We start from the raw sequence: 25649 nt of genomic DNA, 5'->3' as shown, positions 1-25649 counted from the left end.
TCTGAATTAAATCCTTGAAGGTATTTCCCATTATATGATTACTACCAGTCAATAACTATGTGTGTTTGAACCTTGCCAAATGATGAAAATTCTGCTTAGTATCTTTGTGTCTCACAAAGATACTTTGTGTCTATAGTTCAATGATGCCTCCTCCTATGGTTTCCGGGTCTAAACTTGATCTGTATCCCTCTCTGATACCTGTTGAATCTCCTGAAACCAGATTTGTCAGTTTGGATACTCTTGTTGTTTCTGTGTACATGGAACAAATATATAGACAGATGTGTTTTCCATGTTTTTCCTTTGAACATAAATGCAAATGTAGTGTATATGTTCTGTGGCTTGTTTTTTCTTCTGCCCATTTAAGCCAAGGATTCTTACTTGTATATAAATGGGTTTGTGTATGGGTCTGTTGCATTAAAAAAAAAAAAAAAAAATGGGACCTGCATTGTGACAAAGCCAGTTAAGCAGCTGCCTGCAAAGCCAGCATCTCATATGGGCACCCAATCAAGTCCTGAGTACTCCACTTCCCATCCAGCTCCCTGCTAATGCACCTGGGAAAGCACTGGAAGGTGGTCCAAGTGCTTGGACCACTGCACCCATGCCAGAGACTTGGATGAAGCTTCTGGCTTTGGCCTGGCCCAGCCCTGGCCGTTATGGCCATTTGGGGAGTGAACCAGCAAATGAAGGTCTGTCTCCATGTCCCTACACCACTCCCCTTGCCTGGCTCCTCCTCTGTAACTCTGGGTTTCAAATACATAATTTTTTTTTAAAGATTATTTATTTGAGAGGTAGAGTTACGGACAGAGAGGCATAGAGAAAAGTCTTCCATCTGCTGGTTCACTCCCTAAATGGCCACAACAGCCGGAGCTGGGCTGATCTGAAGCCAGGCACTTCTTCTTGGGTGCAAGGGCCCAAGGACCTGGGCCATCTTCTACTCCTTTCCCAGGCCACAGCAGTGAGCTGGATCAGAAGTGGGGCAGCCAGGACTCAAACCAGCGCCCATATGGGATGCTGGTGCTGCAGGTGGATGCTTAGTCCCACTATACCACAGTGCCGGCACCATAAATAAATCTTAAAAAAAAGGCCAGCATAGCATTCTGTTGTACAGACCATAATCTAACCACCCTCTTAAGGTAGGACTGTTTCCAGTTTATTCACTCTTAGCAGAGTCGCCATAGGTATTCCAGTACATGCATGTGTGAAATCCGGATTCTTGGAGGAAAAACTACTAGGTCAAAGAGTGTACTCACTTTCAATTTTGATTCACACTGCCAGATCATATCCCAAAAGTGTAGGCAGTCTGTTTTCTCCAGTCTTTGACAATGACTTTGAATCATGTTTTTGAAAACAAATTTCTATATGTCATTTCTCTACTAAGGAATGCAATCTGTGACAGTTTTCATTCCAAGTTTTTGAACTTACTTTTTACATATGTAGTTCAGAACCAAATAGTTTTTTTCTTTTCTTTTCTTTTCTTTTCTTTTCTTTTCTTTTCTTTTCTTTTCTTTTCTTTTCTTTTCTTTTCTTTTCTTTTCTTTTCTTTTCTTTCTTTCTTTCTTTCTTTCTTTCTTTCTTTCTTTCTTTTTTTTTAAGATTTATTTTATTTATTTGAAAGAGTTACAGAGAGGGAGAGACAGAGATCTTCCATCTGCTGGTTCACTCCCCAGGTGACCACAACGGCCAGGTCTGGGCCAGACTGAAGCCAGGAGCCAGGAGTCTCCTCCAGCTCTGTCAAGTGGATGCAGGGGCCCAAGCACTTGGACTGTCCTCCATTGCTTTCCCAGGTGCATTAGTGGGGAGCTGGATTGGAAATGGAGCAACTGGAACTCAAGCTAGCACCAATATGGGATGCCAGCACTGCAGAAGGTGGCTTAACCCAACTACAGTGCTGGCCATGCCAAATAGTTCTTAGAAGGCTTTTGTTTTATTTTTATTTTTAATTTTAAAGAAAAACTCCTTGTCTCTACCTCTTAGCAGATGTCTTTCTCCAGAGGCAACTACTTTTATATATTTTAGCTGATTGTTTTTACATTTACCTTCTTTGCAATAGTATGCTTCCATTGTTATAGCTGGGTTCCAGTTTTTGGCTTTCTCTGTTGGTTTCCTATTATGAATTGAACTCTTCCTGCCCCCTACACATTTGCATATTCCTGTCATTTAATCTGCTGCTTCACTCCCCAAATGGCCACAATGGCTGGGGCCCAGGCTGAAGCCAGGACCTGATGCTCCATTCAGGTCTCCTATATAGGTGTAGGGTCCCAAATAGTTGGTCCTCTATTGGCTGCTTTCCCAGGCATATTAGCATGGAGTTGAATCAGAAATGGAGCACTTGAGTCTCAAAGCGGAGTTCTGATATGGGATGGCGGCATTGCAAGAGATGGCTTAAACGACATCACAACACTATTTTGGAGGGAGGGGCATTTTTGCATTGTTTTTCTCTGTGCTGTTCCACATTCCTTATCAATTGTGTAAATGTTCACGTTCTTGTTAAGCTGCCTTCTTCCTCTAATGTGAAAGTTATCTTCAGTCTTTCCTTTCCCTTTCTGTAGGGTTTAGTCTTCTACTTACTGTAAGCACTGTGCTTCTTTCTTGCTTTATCCAAAACGTTGCATTGTTATTCTGCCTTCAACACTTCTGGGGTAATTTGGGTATAGAGTTTGAGGATGATCACTAATTTTCTTTGAGAATTTTGAAAAGCATTACTCTGTTGATTTCTAACTTTGGATGTTGCTGTTCTCAAATCTAAAGCTCTTTTGATTTTAATGAGTATTGAGTCTAGTGTGTACCAGGCACTGTTTCTAAGTGTTTGGGATATATTATTGAAACTGACAAAAATCTTGTCTTCCAGGTGAGGGTGGTGGGACCTACAGCAGTAAGGCTAAAACATAAGTAAATTGTGTCTCCAGTAAGAAAGGAATCTCTTCTGTGGGGGGAACGTAGAGATGGTTGGGACAGAGATGAAAAGAGCATCTTGAGCAACTCTGAATTCCAAGAGTTTGGGGAGAAGAGCAGAGTGAAAGAAGCTGAGGAGTGATTGAGATAGGGAAACCAAGAGGAAACAGTGTATCAGGCAGGAGCCAGCGAGCTGTCAACTCTTTCATGTATTCACAACTTCTAAGTTGTGTACAAACAAAGCTGTGAAATCACTGAAAAATTTCTGAGTTACTAAAGTATTGGGTACTGTCTACTAAATTTGTCTTGAAACAGTTAGATTATGGATTATTAGATTATGGAATTGACTGTTATCTTGTAGATTGTTTTTTGAGTTAAGCACACTTAAATTGCTGTATATCATATTTGATCATCGGGCAATGCATTTTTTTTTCACGAGCATATAAGTGCTTCAGTGAAAATCATGTTGTTTGTGCTTTGCTTCTCACACAAATTTATGTATTCAGTTCACTTCAGCATTTCTCTTTAGCCTGCCATGTAGAGTACTGTTGTCCCAGCCTAGAGCCAGTGTGACCGTAAATGTGAATGGGGCATTCAGTTACATGATTGTCAGGTGGTTCAGGATGTGCTAGTACTCTTTTTTTATGTTTTTTTTTTTTTTAATAATTTATTTATTCTAGAGGTAGAGTTAGAGACAGTGAGAGAGTCAGAGAGAAAGGTCTTCCATCTGCTGGTTCACTTCCCAAATGGCTGCAATGGCCGTAGCTGGGCCGATCTGGAGCCAGGAGCTTCTTCCAAGTCTCCCACGTGAGTGCAGGGGCCCAAGTGCTTGGGCCATCTTCTACTACTTTCTCAGGCCATAGCAGAGAGCTGGATCAGAAGAGGAGCAGCCGGGACTAGAACTGGCACTTTATTGGGATACTGGTGCCACAGGCAGAGGATTAACCTACTGCGTCAGAGCGCTGGCCCCTGTGCTAGTACTCTTTTTTAAAATTACTAAATGCAGGAGGGTAAAACCTTCAATTCATAGAGAAATGTGAAGTGATGCTTACATAGACACGAATTGTAACTATTTCAGCTGAATATGATTTGTTTTTAGTGAAGTTCCATTAATTTTAATACATTATTTCTTTCTAATAAGTACCATTACTTTGCTTCTGTTATTTACTAACAAAGAGACATCAGTGGTAAAATATATTAGACCCTTTAATGCAACTACCTTGGTCTTTTGTGTTTAGCTTTGTATGACTTTATAGGTTACTAGTGATTTTGATTGTACAATTTTTGTTCTGAGTGTGTTTGGAGTATGTGTAGTTGCTTAACTATACTTGTCAGAATATGGAGTTGAAAATATTGCTGTATGTCTTATAGAATAGAAAATATTTTGAGTGAGATTTTTAAAACTGCTGAATGCCAAGATGCAGTAAAAAAAAAAAGCATCTTATTAAAATATTTGATTTGTATTTTTAGAGAATATTAAAAAAAATCAGGGCAATAAACAGTTGTATTCAAACTTGGACACACCTAACTAAGTGAATAGTTAGTATTTGTATGCTTTTACCTAGACATTAGAACTTACTAGATTGCATTAGTGATTGTGTTACAATCCTGAGTGACATAGTTGAATAATTTAATTTCATGTGTGTTGCAGAGTTTTAGATTACTATCAAATGTAGTAATGATTATGAAACAGGTCAGAAAAGCCCAGTGGGCATCCACCTGCTTTTCTTGCACCTTCCTACTTGATACTTTGATTTTTAATGTCTAATGGTTTAATAAAGGTGGAGAGTTTTGATAATTTTGACAAATTTTTATAAACATTGAAGAAATGTACTGGATGCTAAATTAAATATTCTGTATTATGTACCAGGATGAGAAGGAGTTTTTGCATACTTTTTAAAGGCTTATTTAAAAGAGATTTAGAGAAATCTGGCTCTGGTCTTAATTTTCTAGTCTTGAATTTACTCATCCATAAAATGATAAAACACCTGTAAAGTGATGAAACTTCGGAGGATTAAGCTCTCTGGCACAGTAGGTACCCAGGTAATACAGTTTCTTTTGTAGCAAACTCTGCCCTCCTTTGGTTTTTTTAAATTGTGAAAATGAACACAGCAGGTTGAAACAGTTTCTAGTATAACCTTATATGATCTTGGTCCTTTTATGTAGTGATTCAGTGCAGGGTTTGTAATGGGGCTCTAAACCTCATCAACTCATTTGTTAGCAATATACTGAATTTTCCCATGTAGTTAAAGCCCAAAAATCTGTTGCTGGTGGTAGTTCTGTCGTTTCACAAATGAGAAATTTTAGACTTAGAGGACTGTAGTTTTGCCCACTTTAAAAATAATTAGTGGGGGCCAGTGCTATGGCATGGCAGGTTCTTGCCCTGGCCTGCAGTGCTGATATCCTATCTGGGCACCAGTTGGAGTATTGACTGCTCCACTTCTGATCCAGCTCCCTGTACCCATGTGGGAGACCCAGAAGCTTCTGGCTCCTAGCTTTGGATTGGTTCAGCTTTGGCTGTTGCAACCATTTAGGGAGTAAACCAGTAACTCTTGTCTTTCAAATAAATAAATATTTAACAGCAACAACAAAAATAATTAGTAAGAACTAAAGTAGGAATTTAGGTTTGAACTCTCAAAGTGTGGTTCAGGGATCCTGGAGCTTCTCAAGACCCTTTGAAGATCAAAACATTGGTCATAGTGAGATGTGAGAGAGTGGAGTTTTCCAGAGACTACATGACATGCATATTGTAACAGATTAAAATGTAGAAATAGTTAATGAGAACTCAGCTGTGTTTTCTTAAATGAGACATTTGAGATTTGCAAAAAATGTAAAACAGCATCACTTTTCTTGATATTATTATGGAAAGTAGTTTTTATTAACATTTAGCATATAATGGGGTTTTACATGTTATTTTTTTTCCTAAAGACTTATTTATTTATTATTTGAAAGGCAAAATTACAGAGAGACAGAGGCAGAGAGAGCGAGAGAGAGAGGTCTTCCATCCACTGGTTCACTTCCCAGATGGCTGCAATGGCTGGAGCTGTGCAGATCCAAAGCCAGGAGCCTCTTCCAGGTCTCCCACATGGGTGCAGGGGCCCAAGAACTTGGACCATCTTCTACTGCTTTCCCAGGCCATAGCAGAGAGCTAGATTGGAAGAGCAACAGTTGGGACTTGAACTGGCACCCATATGGGATGCTGGCACTGTAGGTGGTGGCTTTACCCACTACGCCACAGCGTTGGCCCCAATAAAATATAATTTTTTGTCTTTCATTTCTAATATGGTAAATATCAGTACATTTGGAGGAACTTAAAGTTCAGAGAAAATGGGATTAAAATATTTTGTTGCAGAAAATTTGAAATCCATAGTTTTTTCGCAGCATGCATTTCCCATTAACTTCTTGAAGCATGTACATATAAACTGCATATAAACTGGCATCTTCAGTTTAAAATTTAAAAAATTAGAATTTTATTTGGAAAGCAGTGAGGAGGGAGAGGATAGAGAAGGGGGAGGGAAAGTGAGTTCAATCTTTTGATCAACTGGTTTACTTCCCAAATGCCTGCAACAGCTAGGGATGGGCCAGGACAAAGCCAGGAGCCCAGAGCACAATTTGGGTCTCCAGTGTGCCTGGCAGCCACTCAACTACTAGAGCTAGTACCTGCTGCTTCTCAAGGTGCACATTAGCAGGAAGCTGGAATTTGGAAGCAGGGCTGGGTCCCAAACCAAGAACTTGGTTCTTCCCAAGTGGCGTCTTAACAGCTGTGCACCACACCAGTTGTTAGGGTCCTGAATTTTTAAAAGTTTTAACCAATAAAGGTAATTTTTTTTAATTTATTTTTTTTTATTAATGATCAACATTTTTTTTTTTTTTTTGACAGGCAGAGTGGACAGTGAGAGAGAGACAGAGAGAGAAAGGTCTTCCTTTTTGCCGTTGGTTCACCCTCCAATGGCCGCCGCGGTAGGCGCGCTGCGGCCGGCGCACCGTGCTGATCCGATGGCAGGAGCCAGGTGCTTCTCCTGGTCTCCCATGGGGTGCAGGGCCTAAGGACTTGGGCCATCCTCCACTGCACTCCCTGGCCACAGCAGAGAGCTGGCATGGAAGAGGGGCAACCGGGACAGGATCGGTGCCCCGACTGGGACTAGAACCTGGTGTGCCGGCGCCGCAAGGCGGAGGATTAGCCTAGTGAGCCGCGGCGCCGGCCCAATAAAGGTAATTTTTTAATTAAATGAACAGATAGGCTTAAAGGGGTTGTGAGTCATAGAGCCAGCCATTCAAACTTCTGTGCTTGTAGCTTGAAAGTAGTCAATAAGTAAATGAGTGGACAGAACTGTGTTCCTGTACAATGGTTTACAAAAATAGGCAGTAGGACTGTGGACTGTAGTTTTGCCAGTCACTATTACAAAAGGTTCCAGATACTAAAAAGTTTAACTCATTCCATCTGTTTCTCTCTGCCTTTCAAATAATTTTTTTCAATTGTTAGCCCCCTGTAGCATCCTCTTCAGCATTTTTTAAAAGATTTTATTTATTTGAAAGGTGGAGTTACAGAGAGGGAAGGGACAGAGATCTGCTATCTGCAGGTTCACTCCCTGGATGGCTACAGTGGTCAGGGATGGGCGGGGCTGGGCCATAGGCTGAAGCCAGGAGCTTCGTTTGGGCCTCCCATAAGGGTGCAGGTTCCCAGATACTTGGGTCATCTTCTGATGCCTTCCCAGGTGCATTAATGGGGAGCTGGGTTGGAAGTAGAACAGCCGGGACTCAGAAGTGGCATCCATATGAGATGCCAGCATTGCAAGGAGTGGTTAACCTGCTATATACCACAGTGCTGGCCCCTTCCTCTTCAGCTTTTAAGATGTGGTTTCCATATCAGCAGTATCTCCAAGTTTGCTTTTGTTGAGGTCACCAGTCACCTCCTTATTGCCTGGGTTGGGACTGTGCCATTACTTTGGCTACTTCCTTACCATGATTTTTGTCTTATTTATATAGTTGCACCTGATATGGTGTATGTATGATAGAAAGAAACTTGACTCCTAGTACACTCTCAACACCACAGATACGTGGAGGATTGCCCCTGCCCCCAGCACCAAGCAGTTCTTCAGCAGACACCAAGGTACCCTGTAATTCAGTTCTACCCCTAACCCCTCCTTCAGATGCCCATGGCAGGGCCCAGGTTTGTAAACTGTACTTCCAACACAGAAATGTCCTGTCACACGTAGAAATCATTTTTTACACAAAGAAGTGCTCTGGGAAGGAAAAAAGCCTAAATGTTCTGAACTGTTTCATTGAACTCAGAGTCCTAATTCTGATGGACTCTAAATTGACGTTGCTGGTACTCACTCCTCCTCAGGTTTGATAATTGCTAGGATGGCTTGCAGAACTTAGGGAAACTTTAATTACATTTGTGCAGGCAAGGCTGATTAAGTGATCGGTTTTACCTTCAGTCCTCCACCCCTCCCTGGAGACAGGGGTGAAGACATGAGAGTGAAAGTTCAAACTCTTTGTTTTTTTTTTTGGACAGAGTGGACAGTGAGAGAGACACAGAAAGGTCTTCCTTCCATTGGTTCACCCCCCCAAATGACCGCCACGGCTGGCACGCTGTGCTGATTCGAAGCCAGGAGCCAGGTGCTTCTCCTGGTCTCCCATGGGGTGCAGGGCCCAAGCACTTGGGCCATCCTCTACTGCACTCCCTGGCCACAGCAGAGAGCTGGCCTGGAAGAGGGGCAACCGGGACAGAATCCGGTGCCCCGACCGGGACTAGAACCCGGTGTGCCGGCGCCTCAAGGCAGAGGATTAGCCTGTTGAGCCACTGCGTCGGCCGGGCTGCTAACTCTTTAGTGACCCTTTAAATCTTTAAATATTGAGATTTCTCTTACCTTCTATGCAGGCTGCTCTTTATGTTTCCAGAGAGCATCCTACTCTCCAATCCTAATTGTATATCAATGCCTTATTTATTTATTTGACAGGCAGAGTTAGACAGTGAAAGAGACAGACAGAAAGGTCTTCCCTCTGTTGGTTCACCCCCAAATGACCACTACGGCCGGTGCGATGCGCTGATCTGAAGCTAGGAGCCAGGTGCTTCCTCCTGGTCTCCCATGTGGGTACAGGGCCCAAGCATTTGGGCCATCCTCCACTGCCTTCCCAGGCCACAGCAGAGAGCTGGATTGAAAGAGAAGCAACTGGGACAGAACCAGCACCCCAACCGGGACTAGAACCCAGTGTGCCGGCGCCACAGGTGGAGGATTAGCCTAGTGAGCCTCGGCACCGGCCTCAGTGCCTTATTTTTAAAAAAATATTTATTTACTTGAAAGGCAGAGTGACAGAGCAGGAGAGAGTGGGCAAACAAGCTTTCATCTGCTTGTTCACTGCCCAGATGGCTACCACAGTCTGGACTGGGTCAGTCTGAAGCCAGGAACTCCATCCGGGTCTCCCATGTGGGTAGCGGGAACTCTTAGGTGTCTGAGCCATCATCTGCTGTTTCCCAGAAGCATCAGCAGGGGGCTGGGTTGGAAGCCTAGTGTCCAGGATCCAAGCTGGCATTCCACTGTGGGATGCAGGCATCCCAGCAGCCCCTTAACCAGCTGCACCACAGCACCCACCCTTCAGTGCTCTGCTTTTGTGTGTGTGTGTGTGATGGCTTATCTTAAATATCTCAGTTTCTATTTTTCATTGTATTTATTATTCATATTATAGTATGTGGCATATTACCTAATAGGTTGTGATTTAGTATATGCTATTTTGTAGCAGGGTACTGACTTTGGAATTTGTTTTCATTATTTACTTATTTGAAAGGCCGAAAGAGAGATCTTCTATCTGCTAGTTCACTCTCCAAATGGCCACAGTGGCTGTGGCTGGGCCAATCCAAAACCAGGATCCAGGAGCTTCTTCTGGGTCTTCCACATGGGTGCAAGTTGCCCAAGGACCTGGGCCATCTTCCACTGCATTCCCAGGTGCATTAGCTGGGAGCTAGATGAAAAGTGGAGCAGCCAGGACTTGAACTGGTGCCCATATGGGATGCTGGCACTGCTGGCGGAGGCTTAACTTGTGCCACAGTACCAGCCTCTGGCTTTGGAATTTAAAAGCTAATATATTTTTCTTTTTACATGTAGTAGTTAGGATTTGCATTTTTTCTTATTTACTGTGTCATCGCCTTTATTTAAACTTGTATTTTTATAGCATTTCTGTCAGGACCTTTACCTGATAAATAAAGTGTGGGAGTTGTTGGCAGTCCATGAGCTGCCTGGGTCTTTCCTTACTTCAGATCATCCATTTTACTAGCCTCATAACTTTCTTTCCATAGCTGCAGTTATTAAAATTACCTGCAAGAAAACAGGCGTTTTGGGGCAAAAAAATTTTTTTTGAAAATTCCTCATTGCTTTGCTACACTTCTGAAAATTAAAAGTTGATTGTTCAATTTGTTGTTCTAGATCTGGTGTGATGCAGTGAGTTAAATCTCTGCTTCTAATGCCCACATCCCATGTCAGAATACTGGTTCAAGTCCTAGCTGCTCTGCTTCTGATGCAGCTTCTACTGATGTGCCTGGGAAAGCAGCAGAAGATGGCCCACGTGCTTGGATTCCTCCCATCCCTGTGAGAGGCCCGAATGGTTTTCCTGGCTCCTGGATTAGCCTTGCACAGCCCTAGCTGTTGTGGCCTTTTGGGGCATAAACCATCAGATGGAGGTCTTTTCTCTTTCTCATTCTCACTCTGCCTTTCAAATAACTAAATCTTTTAAGAAATTTTGTCTTTGCCTTTATTTATTTTAGATTTAGTTATTTGAAAGGCAGAGTTACAGAGAGGGAGATTTAGAGAACTTCCATCTGCTGGTTCACTCCCCAGATAGTCACAGCAGCTAGAGCTGGGCCAATCTGAAGCCAAAAACCAGGGCCTCCCTGTGGGTCTCCCAACCACCACATGGGTGCAGAGGCCCAAGGAGTTGGACCATCTTCCACTGCCTTCCCAGGCTACAGCACAGAGATGGACTGAAAATGGAACAGCTGGGACTCAAACTGGCGCCCATAAGGCCATCTTCCATTGCTTTCCTAGGTGCATTTGCAGGGAGCTGGATCGGAAGTGGATCAGCTGGGACTTGAACCAGTGCCTATATGGGGTGCTGGCATTGAAGGCAGATGCTTAACCTACACTACAGTGCTGGCTCCATTAAAAAATTTTTTTTTAGAAAAAGCAGAGTTAGAGATGGGGAAATGAGTGCACACACATGGAGATCTTCGATCGTGTTGGTTCATTCCCCAAATGGCTATAACAACTAAAACTGGGCTGGGAACCCCATCCGGGTCTCCTGAGTGGGTAGCAGGGGCCCAAGCACCTGATCGGAAGTGGAGAGGCCGGGACTGGAGAACCACTGTGTTCATTGTTCAGTGCTGGGATTGCAGGAGGTGGCTTAACCCACTGTGCCACTACGTTGGCCCCAGGGTCTATTAAAACTGTATACCAAACTGGGCTTGAGATGTAGGTTTTCGGAAGTGTGTGTAGTGATATACTCTTGCTAAGTTACAGATTTTTGATAATTTTGGAGTCTCTGGACTTGTCTTAGTGAAATGTAATTTTTGTGATGTATTTAGCTCTTTGTGAAACCAGTGTTAATAATCATTCTACCTAGTTGAGAAATGAGGTTGATTGGGTTAAAAATTAGTTGAATGGTGGTTGATTGTTGGAGACACAGTTGATGACCTGTATGAGTCTATGTATATAGAATCTACCAGTCCTCGGTGTCTAGTTGATCTCAGGAAGTGAGCTCAGGTGTATACTTAAATATTGGAAGTATGTACCACCTTCAAGTGACCCATGTTAACACATTCCGGGCTGGAAGTGTCCATGTGGTGAGTGAGTAAGGGAGCCTGGATGACTCTGGGACACTGCACTCCACTGCGTGACTCAGTTATGGACGCTGAGGGCTTTGTCCGTAGATGACTGATTTTCAGACTGTGTTGTAAGGCTCTGTATCATCCTTTGGGGGTTTGGCAAACAGTGAAAAATATATTTTGCTTGTGGATAATCTGTCTTCCTCTTTACTTGCTGTGTATGCACTTGGGTTCTCTCTCAATTCTGTTTGGAAGAGCTTCACTGCCGAAATATGTGTGAAGTCTCCTGCCGTAGAAACTGAAAATCTAGAGTGAATAGGTATTAGAGAGTAAAGATACGGATCCTGGTAATTTACATCTGCTGTGGGCCAGACAGTACCTATTTTCAGTTACACTTGTATTTCTGTTCCTGCTGTTTGTGTAGCCTAATTAAAATGAGGTTGAAGTGATTGAACACAGGACATTAATAGGGTGGGGAAGTGATTAGAGCTAAAACTTGCTGTGGAAAGGAGGATAATCTACAATTCACTGAACTGAGCTTGCGCTTCAGCTCCAGCCCTTGCCGAGCTTAAAGGCTGCCCTGAGCATGATGTAATGACAGGTTAACCTCTGAAAGTGGTAGCTGATGCAATGCAAATCTGAGGCCCACAGGACTTTATTGGGGCAAGGGTAATGCTTGTTTAAAAACAAAACAAGCCATGCTGAGTTTAATGAGGCTGTTTCAGACGGCTTTCCCAGGGTGGGAGAGAATGCGATCTCTTTTTGGAGGTTGAGAGGAGTTTAATGTGGCTTGCGTGTGTTTGCTGCTCTCCCTGCAGTCTGGCAGAGAAGGGAGTTTAAAATAGACTGCCCACAGGGTCGACGCGGAGACGTGAGTTCGAATTGAGGAGATTGGTAGTTCATGCCTGGCAAATACTGTAGTAGATTGAGTAAAATGTGAGTTCACACGATTCACTTGGAAGGATGATGCGTGCCAGGAGCGCTAGTCTGGACGCAATTTCCCACTCTGTGTAGCTCTTGGATTGAAACCGTACGAAACTGCCGTATTGCACTGTTCTGACCCCTCAGAAACATGGTTCAGCCTAAAATTAACTGGTGGAAGGGCTGGAGCGCGAGGGCCTGGGCCGCGGCCGAGCTGCCCCGGCCTGCCGCCAGCGGTGGGACGGCCCTGGGCCGGAGCCCCGCCCTCGGGCAGCCCGGCCCCGCCCCGCCCCGCCCCGCTGGGAAGGCGGCCGCCGCCCTGGGCGCGGCGAGCCCTTGACCGGCCCTGGCGCTCTGGGTGGGAGCAGGCTGCCCCGGCCCGGGCCTGGGCCCCTGCCCCCTGCCCCAGCAGCGGCTGCAGAAGACTCTCCTGGGTGCAGCCCCGGCCTTCACCCGAGCGTGGCGGGAGCCCAGCTTGTGAATCCGGAGAAGGCAAACTTGGGAGGCAGACGAATGCTTAGGGCTCGGAGGAGGACAGCTCAGCCATGGCTCCCATTTTTGGAGACGCAGGCGAATTTGAGCTCACGGGGAGGTGTGGTCACCTCCTGGGCGGAAAGGCTTCATTTCTCCACCTCCAGTGCGGTCCTTCTGAGAAGTGAGCGGCTGGGATGTATGGAGCCTGACCTCACACGGATTTGAGTCTCCTGTGCGTTGGATCCTAAGGGGCCTCTGTTACAGATTGTCTTGGCTTCTTGGGGACACGCGATGTGCGGCCTGACTTCTCATGACCGGAAAGCCTACCCTACCTTTTCTGTACTCCTGGAGGGGAGTCTTGCTCACATGTTTCCCAGCGGGTAGGACAAGGAAGAGAAAAGGTATTGGCATGAAGAGACTGGGTTGCTGGAACAATCTGAAAGCTGTAATTCCGTGGACTGACTGGCTTAGGGAATGGCTGTGGCATAACGCAGCTCTTTCTGGGCTTTGCAGTGACGTTTCATTTGAGCTGCTGTACTTTTCTCTGTTGAGATCAGACTTGCACGGGGCTGCCCGTGGCTGCCGCTGCAGGGCCTGCTCTCTGGCTGGGGTTCCTGTGCTTGTTCCAGCTCCACCTGGGCTGTGCCCTTGGAGCTTTGGGAGGTTTGCAGTCACTGCCTTGTAATACCTGCATACACAGTGACCGGCTGCATTCCACTTGTTTTCATACCAGGAATAGGAATCCAAATGTGATTTCTACGTTCTACAAAATAAAGAAATCGTAACGGGAGCCTGAACTCTCGATAATAAAGATGTACTGCTAGGTCAAGAAACAGCAAACAAAAGTGGTTTTCTTGCTCAGTAGCTGTATTATGTTAAATACAAACCACCCTTTGTGGTTAGCTGCTTTGAGAGGCATGTTTTGCGCTTAAGGAACTGTTTTCCAATTATTTTGACTTTAGTGAGCAGTGTAAACTGGATCCTGAAATAAGCAGAAAGCATACAGAGACAAGTGCTTGGGCAGGGCTAAAGCCCATTGTTTTACAGGTGACGTGGAATGGATGGCTCATCCTTTGCACAGAGACTCTACTCAGGGAACCTGCATTCCAGGAGAGCTCCTCTGTCCCCTTTCTCCAGGGACAGAACACCTGGGTTACACAGGGCTGCCAATGGCCTTGCTTCATGTCCCTGTCCCTGTCTAGGACGAGCCATGTAGTGCTGGAAGTCTGATATGCTTTGGCTTCTTTTGAACTTTAGAATGCTCCTTTAGTGACAAAGGAACTAATCCCTTTTGGTTTAGTTTTTCTGTTTCGAAGTTAGTCTGGGTTTAAGTGTATCAAATTGCTAACTACCCAAATTGCATTTACTTGGTCACATTAGTAATTGACGTCCTTCCCTAAAAGTTAAGTTCTTTGCCACAGAATCCTGATTATAATTGAGAGAAAGCTTTAAATCTGAGGCTTTAACTTTGTAGAACTATGGCTTAGTGAGGCGATTGGGACTGCAACCTTAGAACATCAACAGAAGGGTTCTTTTGTTACTCCTAACACAAATAGTGCCATATCCAGCAAAGGTAGGTTCCTGGGAAAAGATGTTTGTTTTGTTTACATTTGGTTCAGCCTGAGTAGTTAGTGCCATTGTTGACCATTTACCTGCTACATGATGTTTATCATCCTGCTCAGGACTGTTTCCTCACCACTGAAAACCTTTACCTGTTGCCCACCTGCCCCGTCCCCAGCGTTCTGTGTGTCACGTGGGACTTTGATTCCTCTCCTTTACCTTCCTTTCTGACTCCTCCCCCTTGTGCATTATATCTGATCTGTATTGTGGACTGGAAGAACAGAATGATGTACTTTCTCTGGACTCCAGAATCAAAACTTTTGAGGATGATCTTCCATTTTTTCCCCTCATTCTTGAGGTGGGCGCTGATAACCTAGTTGATAATGGTTTGGGAGAAGACTTAGTTAATAGGATGGTAGCAGGTCTTTGCCCTTGGCCCCCTTCTCCTGTCCCCAGAATAAACCTCCAGAGCAGATACTGTTCACCATTAGGAAGAGTTAATGTCAGTGCAGATGATCCCATGGCATTTGAACTACACAAGGGTACTTAAAAAATGTTCCTGGAAAATGAAATTAAAAGATAAGTATATATTGGCACAATTTTTTTGAAATCTGTGTAGTTTTTTCTCAACGCATTTCCGTGAGCATTTTTTTAAAAAGATTTATTTATTTATTTGAAAGAGTTTCACAGAGAGAGGTCTGCCATCCGCTGGTTCACTCTGCAATTGGCTGCTTTGGCCGGAGCTGTGCTGATCTGAAGCCAGGAGCCAGGAGCCTCCTCCAGGTCTCTCATGTGGATGCCGAGGCCCAAGGACTTTTGCCATCTTCTACTGCTTTCTCAGGCCATAACAGAGAGCTGGATCAGAAGAAGAGCAGCCAGGACTCAAACCAGCGCCCATATGGGATGCCGGCACTGCAGGCGGCGGCTTCACCTGCTAAGCCACAGCGCCGCTGGCCCCTCCTCCATGAGCATTTTGAAGATTCATTGTGTACAAGGATTTCAACATCTTTTGCACTGAAATAATGTTACCTTTTAATACATTTTCCATGAAATTTTTGTAGTGCCCTCCTGTAGAACTTAGCTGGAACTCTCCCCATATGTAGCTGTGTTGTCTCAGAATCAGAAAGAAACAGATAGAGGAATATCAGAGAGGGGGTGGAGTGGCAGTCACAACTGCTCTGATTGGATGTAGGCTGCTCACACAGCGTCTCCTGGTTGCTTATGGCTCATTTTCTGTTTCAGCATTTCTTACTCCCATCAAAGACAATTCTTAGCACTGTTTTTTAAAGGCGGGGAGGGGGGTTGTCTAATTATGTTCTAGAACATTTTGAAAATGGTGTATAACTTACATGGTGTACAACTGCTAATAATCAAAATGCACATTTAGTGTCATTTTTTGTTTTTAATTCTATTTCTTTTTATTCTTTTTGCTCACAATAAATTTTGCATGAAGCTTAAAGTATTTCTGGCTTGTAAAAGTTACTGATATAGTAAGTAAAAAGTTGTAATTTTTCTCCTGCCTCCTTTTACTTTTTATTTATTTTTTATTGCAGAAATGAGCCGTCAGACTGCTACAGCATTACCGACTGGTACCTCGAAGTGCCCGCCGTCGCAGAGGGTGCCTGCCCTGACGGGCACGACCGCGTCCAACAATGACTTGGCGAGTCTTTTTGAGTGTCCGGTCTGCTTTGACTATGTGTTGCCACCCATTCTTCAGTGTCAGAGTGGCCATCTCGTTTGTAGCAACTGTCGCCCAAAGCTCACATGTTGTCCAACTTGCCGGGGCCCACTGGGATCCATTCGCAACTTGGCTATGGAGAAGGTGGCCAATTCAGTACTTTTCCCTTGTAAATATGCCTCGTCTGGATGTGAAATAACTCTGCCCCACACAGAGAAAGCAGACCACGAAGAGCTGTGTGAGTTCAGGCCGTACTCCTGTCCGTGCCCTGGTGCTTCCTGTAAGTGGCAGGGCTCTCTGGACGCCGTAATGCCCCATCTGATGCATCAGCACAAGTCCATCACAACCCTTCAGGGAGAGGATATAGTTTTCCTTGCTACAGACATTAACCTTCCTGGTGCTGTTGACTGGGTGATGATGCAGTCCTGTTTCGGCTTTCACTTCATGTTAGTCTTGGAGAAACAGGAAAAATATGATGGTCACCAGCAGTTCTTTGCAATTGTACAACTGATAGGAACACGCAAGCAAGCTGAAAATTTTGCTTATCGACTTGAGCTAAATGGGCACAGGCGGCGATTGACTTGGGAGGCGACTCCTCGGTCTATTCATGAGGGAATTGCGACAGCCATCATGAACAGTGACTGCCTAGTCTTCGACACCAGCATCGCACAGCTCTTCGCAGAAAATGGCAACTTAGGCATCAATGTAACGATTTCCATGTGTTGAAATGGCAATCAAGTGTTTTCTGGCCAGTGTTTAAAACTGTTGCATTCAGTTTCACAAGCAAGGCACCCGTCTGCCTGCCAACCTGAAACTCTCTGGGCAGGTGGAAGCTAGACACATGAAGGTAAATAAAAAGAAAGGCTGTTAAATACAGGAAACAGTTGCATGTAGTAACACTAATATATTTAAAAATAAGTCAACAGTAAACCACTGAAAAATATATATATATACACCCAAGATGGGCATCTTTTGTATTAAGAAAGGAAGCATTGTAAAATAATTCTGAATTTTGTGTTTGTTGTAGATTGATTGTATTGTTGAAAAATACTGGTTTTTGTTTTGTTGTTCTGTTTCTTCTGTTATTGCGTGTGTGTGTGTGTGTGTGTGTCCCTAACTGACAAGCCATCTGAGTGGTCTTGGACCACTGCTTTTTCCCCTTTGTGAGTCAATACATAGTGCTGCTGTGTTTCCTTGTGTGTGTATATTTGCTAATTTTTATTAATTCTAGTTTTTCATTAAATAAACTTTCTTTTCTGTAATTCAGGTTTTCCTCACTTTTTTGGGTACCTTTTAAAGTCAGTGTCTTCCTGCCCTGATAACTGTTTATGGTGAAGTTTGTGTTCGGGGCACGTTCTCTTTCCCCCATTCGTCAGTTTAGTAGACACATTTCATCAGCTGCTCGGTGAAGACAGGCGTTCCCAGAGGAAAGGGAACATCGGAAAACTCGTCAGAAGCCACCCAAGCAGCCACGAGATGGTCTTTTCTCTCCTTTTCACGCTCACTACTTCGTCTCCATTTGAGTCATACCTTCAAACTACTTTTTGACAAGTTAGGGAATACATTCTGATTCATATAAATACTGAAAATCAGGCTTTTTTTTTCTTTTCCAAATATTGTAGACAAATCACATGATCACATGTTCAAAATTTGTTCTTGTATTTATTGGTTTTGCAAAAAGAAGGCATCATCACATACAGTGTTTGTAATTAAAGTAAATCATTTGTTTAAAAAAAAAGACAGTTTGAAAAAATATGTTTTTGGTCTTTTATAATTCTCATTAAAAGAATATCTGGCAAATGGAAAATTCTTAATGTGTCTGCTTTAGCTGTAAGATTGGTGAGGCCCGGGCACGCTGCCGCCCTACCCCACACCGTGCAGGCAGCGTGATGCAGCCGGTGCTCAGCCGTGTGGCCTCCAGACACAGCCATACTTTCTCGCCCTCCCCTGCACGCTGCCTGCTTCTTGTGCCTCCGTAAGAACAGCCACCACTTAAAATACTCCCTTTCTCCCCTTTAGGGAACAAAAGTGCATTTAGTATTTCATAGCCCTAATTGTTGAGATTTGGCTCGGAGCCAGACTGCCAGCTACCTGCGTGCCAGTCTTGGCTCTGCCCCACTTAGCAGTGCGTGACTTTGAGCCCCAGATTCCAGTGTGTAAAGTGGGCTTCTCCTGGGACAGCTCCCACAAACGGTTCAGTGGGTACCTAACCTAAGTTGCCTACAGTTAGGCTTTGTACAGCCCAACATCCGACAAATGTTAGCTCCTGTTATGCCTTTAACTGGTTTCATACAGTTAGCTGGAGATAGTTACCCTGAGGCACGGGGCAAGATTCTGAAATTGCCATCTGAATGGCCAAAGGTGATTTTATTTTCTGGTTTTAATGGAGCCACAAAGCCTAGCAAGTCAATGAAAATTAGTTTGGGTTTCCCTCCTGATCCTGCCACCGGTTCTGGGTAACCGAGTAACTTCAGGGGAGAAGATTGTGTAGTCTCTTCTCTGCATATGCATGATTTGAAAATGTTGGGTTATAACGTGAGCCTGTACAGGCAGGAAAGAATGGTTCAGCCAGCCTTGTAGATGAAGGTTAATTTCTGTTAGCACATGTGTTTAGAAGAGCTTTTATTCTTCATTTACTGTATTGAGTGTGCTCATGGAAGTCATTTTGTGGTTTAACATTTTTAAAACACAGTGTCTGCTCACTGCATCGACTTTGGCAGTTAGAAAATGCCACACACGATAGGGATCCGTGCTCCCATTCTCCCTTCAGAGATGAGTAAGATTAGAAAACTTTTTGTTTTACTTGTTTATTTGAAAGGTAGGCAGGCAGATCATTCTCAGATGCTCATGGTAGATAAGGCTGGGCCAGGCCATTCATGAACCAGGAATTCAATCCAGGTCTCTTAGACGGGTATCTGGAACCCAATTACTACTAGAGCCATCTGTGGCCCCCCAGGGTGTGCGAGAAGCTGGAATGGAAGCTGAGCCAGGACTCAGAAGCACCTGCCAAGAGATAGGAGCGGAGTCTTAAGCCTCCAGGCCAAATGCCTGCCCCTGAGTGACTGGCGTTTTTACTTCGCCAGTCCTTTCTGTGTGTATACATGTGCTTGTGCACATTTATTTTGAAAAAATATTAGGATTCTGGGATTTTATTGTCACACAATGTGATCATCTGAGCATTTTCCAGCACTGTTAATAATCTTAAAGACACTATTTTTGGTAACTTGTGACGATTCAGTATAATTTTAGCTGGCTTCCTGTTGACTGTTTTCTTGGTCTGGGTACGTTTTTTGGCTATTTATAAATAACCTGTAGCCATCTCCATGTGTTTACTGATGGTATGAGGGTTCTTCAAGAGCTTGTGGGAAATGCATGTTATGAAAAACTCCATAAATTTACAAAGCTTTCTGCACCAAAATAAACTTTTAATTCTGTTTTTCCAAAACTTTTTTTAAGTGCTTGTGTTCTTCCATCTGCTGGTTCACTCCCCAGATGGTCACAACAGTTGGAGCTGCACCGATTCGAAGCCAGGAGCCAGGAGCTTCTTCCAGGTCTCCCACGTGGGTCAGGGGCCCAAGGACTTGGGCCATCTTCTACTGCTTTCCCAGGCCATAGCAGAGAGCTGGATGGGAAGTGGAGCAGCCGGGACTCAAACCAGTGCCCCAGTGGGATGCCAGCGATTCAGGCCAGGGTGTAACCTGCTGTGCCACAGCTCCGGCCCCAGGCTTTATACTTTTACAAATTTGAAAGCACGCTATTACAGATTCATTTGAATCAGAGTAAGGAGGAAAGGCAGAGACATAGATCAGTCTTCCATCTGCGGTTCACTGAGTCAGGAGTTCCGGGTCTCCCACGTGGGTGCAGGGGCCCAAGCACTTGGGCCGTCTTCCACTGCTTTCCCAGCTGCATTAGCAGGGCGCATGGCTGGAGGTGAAGCAGCTAGGAACCGGTCCTCATGAGATTCCGGGGGTCACCCCAGTGCGGCCCCAGGGGCTGAATACTTTCAACAGTTTTTGGGAGAGGTCCCAGAGTAGCATTGCAACCTCTTGCTACCGTGTAAAGCACACTGAGGTTGACTGCTGGTAAGGCTGATACCTGTGCCTTTGTTCAAGTCTTTATATTCCTGGTCTACAGAGCTGAGGGGTTGATAGCCACATCTCTTGGCCTTTGTGAGGCCTAAGTTAGATTGCTTCCGTTGTAGTGAGTACTCTGTCCTGTTCGTGGCCCTGCCCCGTTCAGGAGTTGGGAGGAACAGGTGTATGGGATGCTCTGTCATTGGTTTTCCTTGTATATTCTGAACTTGAATTGGTCTTGTTGAATCATGGGTCAGTTCAGTAAACAGTTTTGCTTTGATTGATTTTTATTATGTGACTTTAAAAGACCCACATTTCTGCACACTTGGAACTTAACACAAGTGGCTTTTTTCCCCCTTTGTTTTTTAAAGATAATTTATTTGAAAGGGAGAGTTCGATCTTCCATCTACTGGTTTACTCCCCGAATGGCCAGGTCTCCCAAGCACTTGGGCCATCTTCTGCTTTCCCAGGGAGTTGGATGCTGGTGCTGCATCCGGTGGCTTCATTCGCTGTGCCACAGCGCCGGCCCCCAGACGGCTGCTGCTAGCACAGCTCACCACAGATAGCGGTCTACCCCCCATGTCGGAGTGCCCGGGTGTGCGTCTCGGCTCTGCTCCTGATTCCAGCTTCCTGCTAACGTACGCCCTGGGAGACAGCAGTCTGTGGCTCAGGTATTCGCCCTGCTACTCAATTGAGGTCTGGGCTCCTAGCTTCAGCCCCAGCCCAATCCCTTGCAGGCACTGCACGTGCCTTCTTTCTGCCTCTCAAAAAAGTGAAACGTTTACACCTCCCTTGCCTCTCCGAGGGCAAGAGGCTCCGTAGTCAGGAGCGTGTGAGATTTTGCTTACGGTAGAGTTTTCCTGCTGATTCCTGAGTGGAAGAATTGGTGAGTAACCCAGTTTAAGAAACTCCACTTCCAATTAATTATCCCCGGAGGGTGGGGTGGGGCGGGGCTGTCTGTGGCTGCTCTGTTAGAATGGATCAGACTAAGATCAGAAGATAATGGGGCGAAGAGAGTGAACCCCAACCACACGTGTAGATTTGTACACCTTAAATGAGAAGGGACTGACGGTCCGAACAGTGCCCACTGTGGACGCTTCGACGCCTTACCGGAAGCTGCACGTATCCGAGTATGTATCCAAGGGAATCCAGCCCGGTGCGTCCTGAGCGCCGGCTGAAACTCGGCGGGGGCGCTCTGGGTTGGGGCTCCCACTGCCTGGGTTGAATTTGACCCCCGTACCCCTTAGCTTCTGTGTAGCCTTGTTCAGAGGGATGAGGGCTCGCCACTGCTCAGGGCATTGTGCTGTCTGCGTGGGTGGCTGTGCCTCACACCCCAGCCTACGTGTCCTACTGAACCAGCCGGCTTCCTGGGCCTTACAACCCAGCTCCAAGACCTCTCTCTGACAAATAATGTGTTTACTGAAAATTGAATAGGCTCTGGTGAAAGTGTGAGCAGATTAGGATTTGGTTAAAGGCTTTCACTTTCTATTCTCTGATGATTGTTAGAATTGGACTTCAATTTTTTTTTTTTTTTTTTTTTTAAATTTGAGAGGCAGAGTTACAGAGAGAGAGGTCTTCCATCTGCTGGTTCATTCCCAAAATGACTACAATGGCTAGAGCTGGGCCAATCAGGAGCCAGGAGTTTCTCTGGATCTCCCAAAGCACTTTGTCTATCCTCTGCTGTTTTCCCAGGTCACAGCAGGGAGCTGGATTGGACGTGGAGCAGCCAGGACAGGAACCAGTGCCCATATGGGATGCCGGCACATCAGGCAGAGGCTTAATCTGCTGTGCCACAGTGCTGGCCCCAAGTTTTTTGTTCTTTTTTTTTTTTTTTTTTTTTTTTTAAAGATTTATTTATTTGAAAGGCAGAGTTACAGAGAGGCAGAGAGAGAGAGAGAGAGAGAGGTCTTCCATCCGATGTTTCACTCCCCAATTGGCCGCAATGGCCGGAACTACACTGATCCGAAGCCAGGAGCCAGGAGCTTCTTCTGGGTCTCCCATGTGGGTGCAGGGGCCCAAGGACTTGGGCCATCTTCTACTGCTTTCCCAGACCATGGCAGAGAGCTGGATCGGAAGTGGAGCAGCCAGGTCTTGAATTAGTGCCCATATGAGATGCCGGCACTGCAGGCAGCAGCTTTACCTTCTACGCCACAGTGCCGGCCCTTTTTTATTTTTCTTTTAAAGATTTTGTTTGAATGCATCATTGGGGGGGGGGGTGTCCTTCCACCCAATTGTTCATTCCCCAAATGCTGCAACAGCTGGGGCTGGGCTAGGCAAAGCCAGGAGCTTCCTCCAGTTCTCTTCCGTGGGTGCAGGGGCCCAAACAGTTGAGTCTCCTGCTAATTTTCCCAGGGCATAAGCAGAGGACTGGGTAGGAAGTGGAGCAGTTGGGACTCAAAGCAGCACCCATGGTGCCACAGGTGGAAGTTTAACCTGCTTTGCCACAGTGTTGGCCTCCAAAGTTTTTTTTTTTTTTTTATATATATATATATATATACGAAATACTTTTTCATTAGGTCTAAGAATATTAAACACTTTGAATATTGAGTTATATAATAAGTACAAACTTTATGTTCTAAATAATTGAATTTTTACTGCAAATAAAGCTTTGCCTGGAATGTAGCCTTCTTGTTAGAACTTGTAAGACATCTCAGTGGCCATTCACTGGCTGGCTGTTTTGTCCAGATGCGCAGTACTGGCTTCCTGGGTTTGGTGCTTTCCGTCGCCGTCCACTAAGCACAAGAGAACATTAGTACTGGACCATGAGTCAGTAAATTGCACTGCAGTCTATAAAATTTTCACAGGGCTAAGGGTTCAAGTACAACTTTACATTTTGGCCAAAATAGCATGAACTTTGAATATGTTACTTCATTGGGAAAAAAAAAAAAAACCTGCTTGCTATTTACCTCTAATAATCTCATTTAAAATAAACTTTGGCTTTGGAAAGGGGATTGGCAAAATTAGTTGGCGTTCTTTGTGGCTCAGAGTCGAGTCCGCTGACAGCAAGGCTCACCTCGCGTCAGCAGTTCCTGAACACCAAGCCCCCCTGCTCTGGGCAGCTTCATCTCGGACAGCGTGGCTGACTCTGGCACGCGCGGACGTCTACCGGTGTCCTGCGCACAGCTCATGCTGGGAGACTGCACTGAGCCCACCGGCACGGAGGCGGAATCCCCTGCCTCTCAGGTGCTGGGGTGGAGGGGATGAGGCTCCTTCACACCCTGCTCCTGTGAAAGGCCAGTGTTCCTGGTGGCAGGGGAAGCAGAGGCGGGGAGGCGCTCCTGGCGAAGTCTGTGTGTCCCCACTGCCGCCTCTTCGTCATTAAGAACTCAGCAGGTAACTGAGGGGATGTTCTCAAACAGGCCCCTAAACAGGCGACATTTCTCACTGTATTTGCAGGTGGAATCCAGTGACTACGGATCTATGGTTTAAGGTTCAATCATCAAAAAAGTGGAGCCCGGGTGATCAAGACACTGGTTAAGACACAGCTGAGTGCCTGGGTGCGAATCCTGAATCTACTGATCCGCTTTGTGCTACACAGGCCCTGAGAAGCCGCAGGTTATGGCTCCAGTGCCACCTGCGTGGGGGAGCTGGAATGAGTTCCCAGCCTGGGCCACTGTGGGCATTAGGGAGTAAGCCAGCTGGGGGAGCTCTGCCTCTGCTTTTTTTTTTTTTTTTTTTTTTCCTTTTTAAAGATTTATTTATTTGAAAGGCAGAGTTAACAGAGAGGCAGAGAGAGACAGAAGTCTTCCATCTGCTGGTTCACTCCCCAATTGGCCACAATGGCTGGAGCTGCGCTGATCTGAAGCCAGAAGCCAGGAGCTTCTTCTGGGTCTCCCATGCGGGTTAGGGGCCCAAGGACTTGGGCCATCTTCCACTGCTATCCCAGGCCATAGCAGAGAGCCGGATCGGAAGTGGAGCAGCCGGGTCTCGAACTGGCGCCCATGAGATACCAGTGCTTCAGGCCAGGGCATTAACCTGCTTCGCCACAGCAGCAGCCCCATTCTCTGGCTTTCAATTAAACAATCTTTAGGTGCCCTTGCTGTGGCGCAGCAGGTTAATGCCCTGGCCTGAGGTACCAGCATTCCATATGGACGCAGGTTCGAGACCCGGCTGCTCCACTTCCAATCCGGCTCTCTGCTATGGCCTGGGATAGCAGTAGAAGATGGCCCAAGTCCTTGGGCCCCTGACCCGTGTGGGAGACCCAGAAGAAGCTCCTGGCTCCTCCAGCCATTATGACCATCTGGGGAGTGAATCAGCAGATGGAAGACCTCTCTCTCTCTCTCTCTCTCTCTCTCTTTCAAATAAATAAAATAAATCTTAAAAAAAAAAAAAGTGAGAGAGAGGAAGAGACAGATCTTCCATTCGTTAGTTCACTCCCACAATGGCTGCAACAGATGGTGTTGAGCCAGGAGCCTCTTCCGGGTCTCCCACATGGGTGCAGGGGCCCAAGCACTTGGGCCATCTGCTGCTGCTTTCCCAGGTGCCTTAGCAGAGAGCTGGCTTGCAAGAAGAGCAGCATGGTGCCCAAATGGGATGCTGGTATTGTAGGCAGACAGCTTAACCCAGTACACCACAGCGCCGGCCCCATGCTCTGAGTTTTAAAAGCACTGGAGTACTGGTTAGATCCACAGATCCCAAAGCTTCAGGCCCATGCCTACTGAATCAGAATTTATTGTCAACATTTGGAGTAGAAAATGTAGCTGACTATGATACAAGGAATCTTCGGGTAACATTTAAAAAAATGCTAGAAACAGACGCTCTTGTCTCTGGGGCAATGTGAATGCAAATGCTGTCAGACCTGTTTGGAGGCTGCTGTCAAACATGGCTGCTGGCCAGGACGCGGAGCAGGGGACAGTGTCTACCCGTGTGGCAGGGGCAGAGTTTAGCAGCTCCCCAGAAGTTAACCAACGGCGCTTTCACTGTCTGTGTTGTCACTGGGTAGTTGATCCAGAACAGAGATCCATTTCCCGCAGTTCTGGAGGTGCGGGTCGGAGATCAGGGAGCCGACGGGGTCACTGTCCAGGGAAGGCCCAGTCGTGGCTTCCAGGACGGTGCATGCCTGGTGGGAGGGCGCGGGCCAGGGCCAGGGCGAGGAAGAGCTGGGCCACTGCCTCCACCCAGGCCCCTGCAGGCTTCACCTTGGTGACCGAGTTTCCACACACAGGTTTTAGGGGACATCAGCCACGGGCACCCATCCAGCAGCCCCACTTCCAAACGTTTGTGGAAGATGAGT

At 45.7% G+C, this 25649-nt stretch overlaps 1 protein-coding gene across 2 annotated transcripts in view; it reads left to right on the top strand.

Annotated features, from left to right (window-relative positions):
- The window catches only part of SIAH1 (siah E3 ubiquitin protein ligase 1), a 29074-nt gene extending 11469 nt beyond the window's left edge, over positions 1-17605 (top strand). Inside the window, exons 1-2 of one of the 2 annotated variants that reach the window (XM_062176602.1) lie at positions 12988-13506; positions 16219-17605. In XM_062176602.1, coding sequence (XP_062032586.1) covers positions 13416-13506; positions 16219-17069 — 942 coding nt within the window. In that variant the 5' untranslated portion in view covers positions 12988-13415 and the 3' untranslated portion in view covers positions 17070-17605. Of the gene's footprint in view, positions 1-12987; positions 13507-16218 lie in introns of those variants that run through there. The other variant, XM_062176603.1, reaches the window with a different exon arrangement.
- Positions 17606-25649: the final 8044 nt, after the last annotated feature.

The sequence above is a fragment of the Lepus europaeus genome, chromosome 19 (assembly GCF_033115175.1).
Source record: "Lepus europaeus isolate LE1 chromosome 19, mLepTim1.pri, whole genome shotgun sequence".
In the NCBI taxonomy this organism is placed as follows: domain Eukaryota; kingdom Metazoa; phylum Chordata; class Mammalia; order Lagomorpha; family Leporidae; genus Lepus; species Lepus europaeus.
The sequence above is the reverse complement of the archived record's forward strand: the minus strand, read 5'-3'. Positions and strand labels throughout refer to the sequence as shown.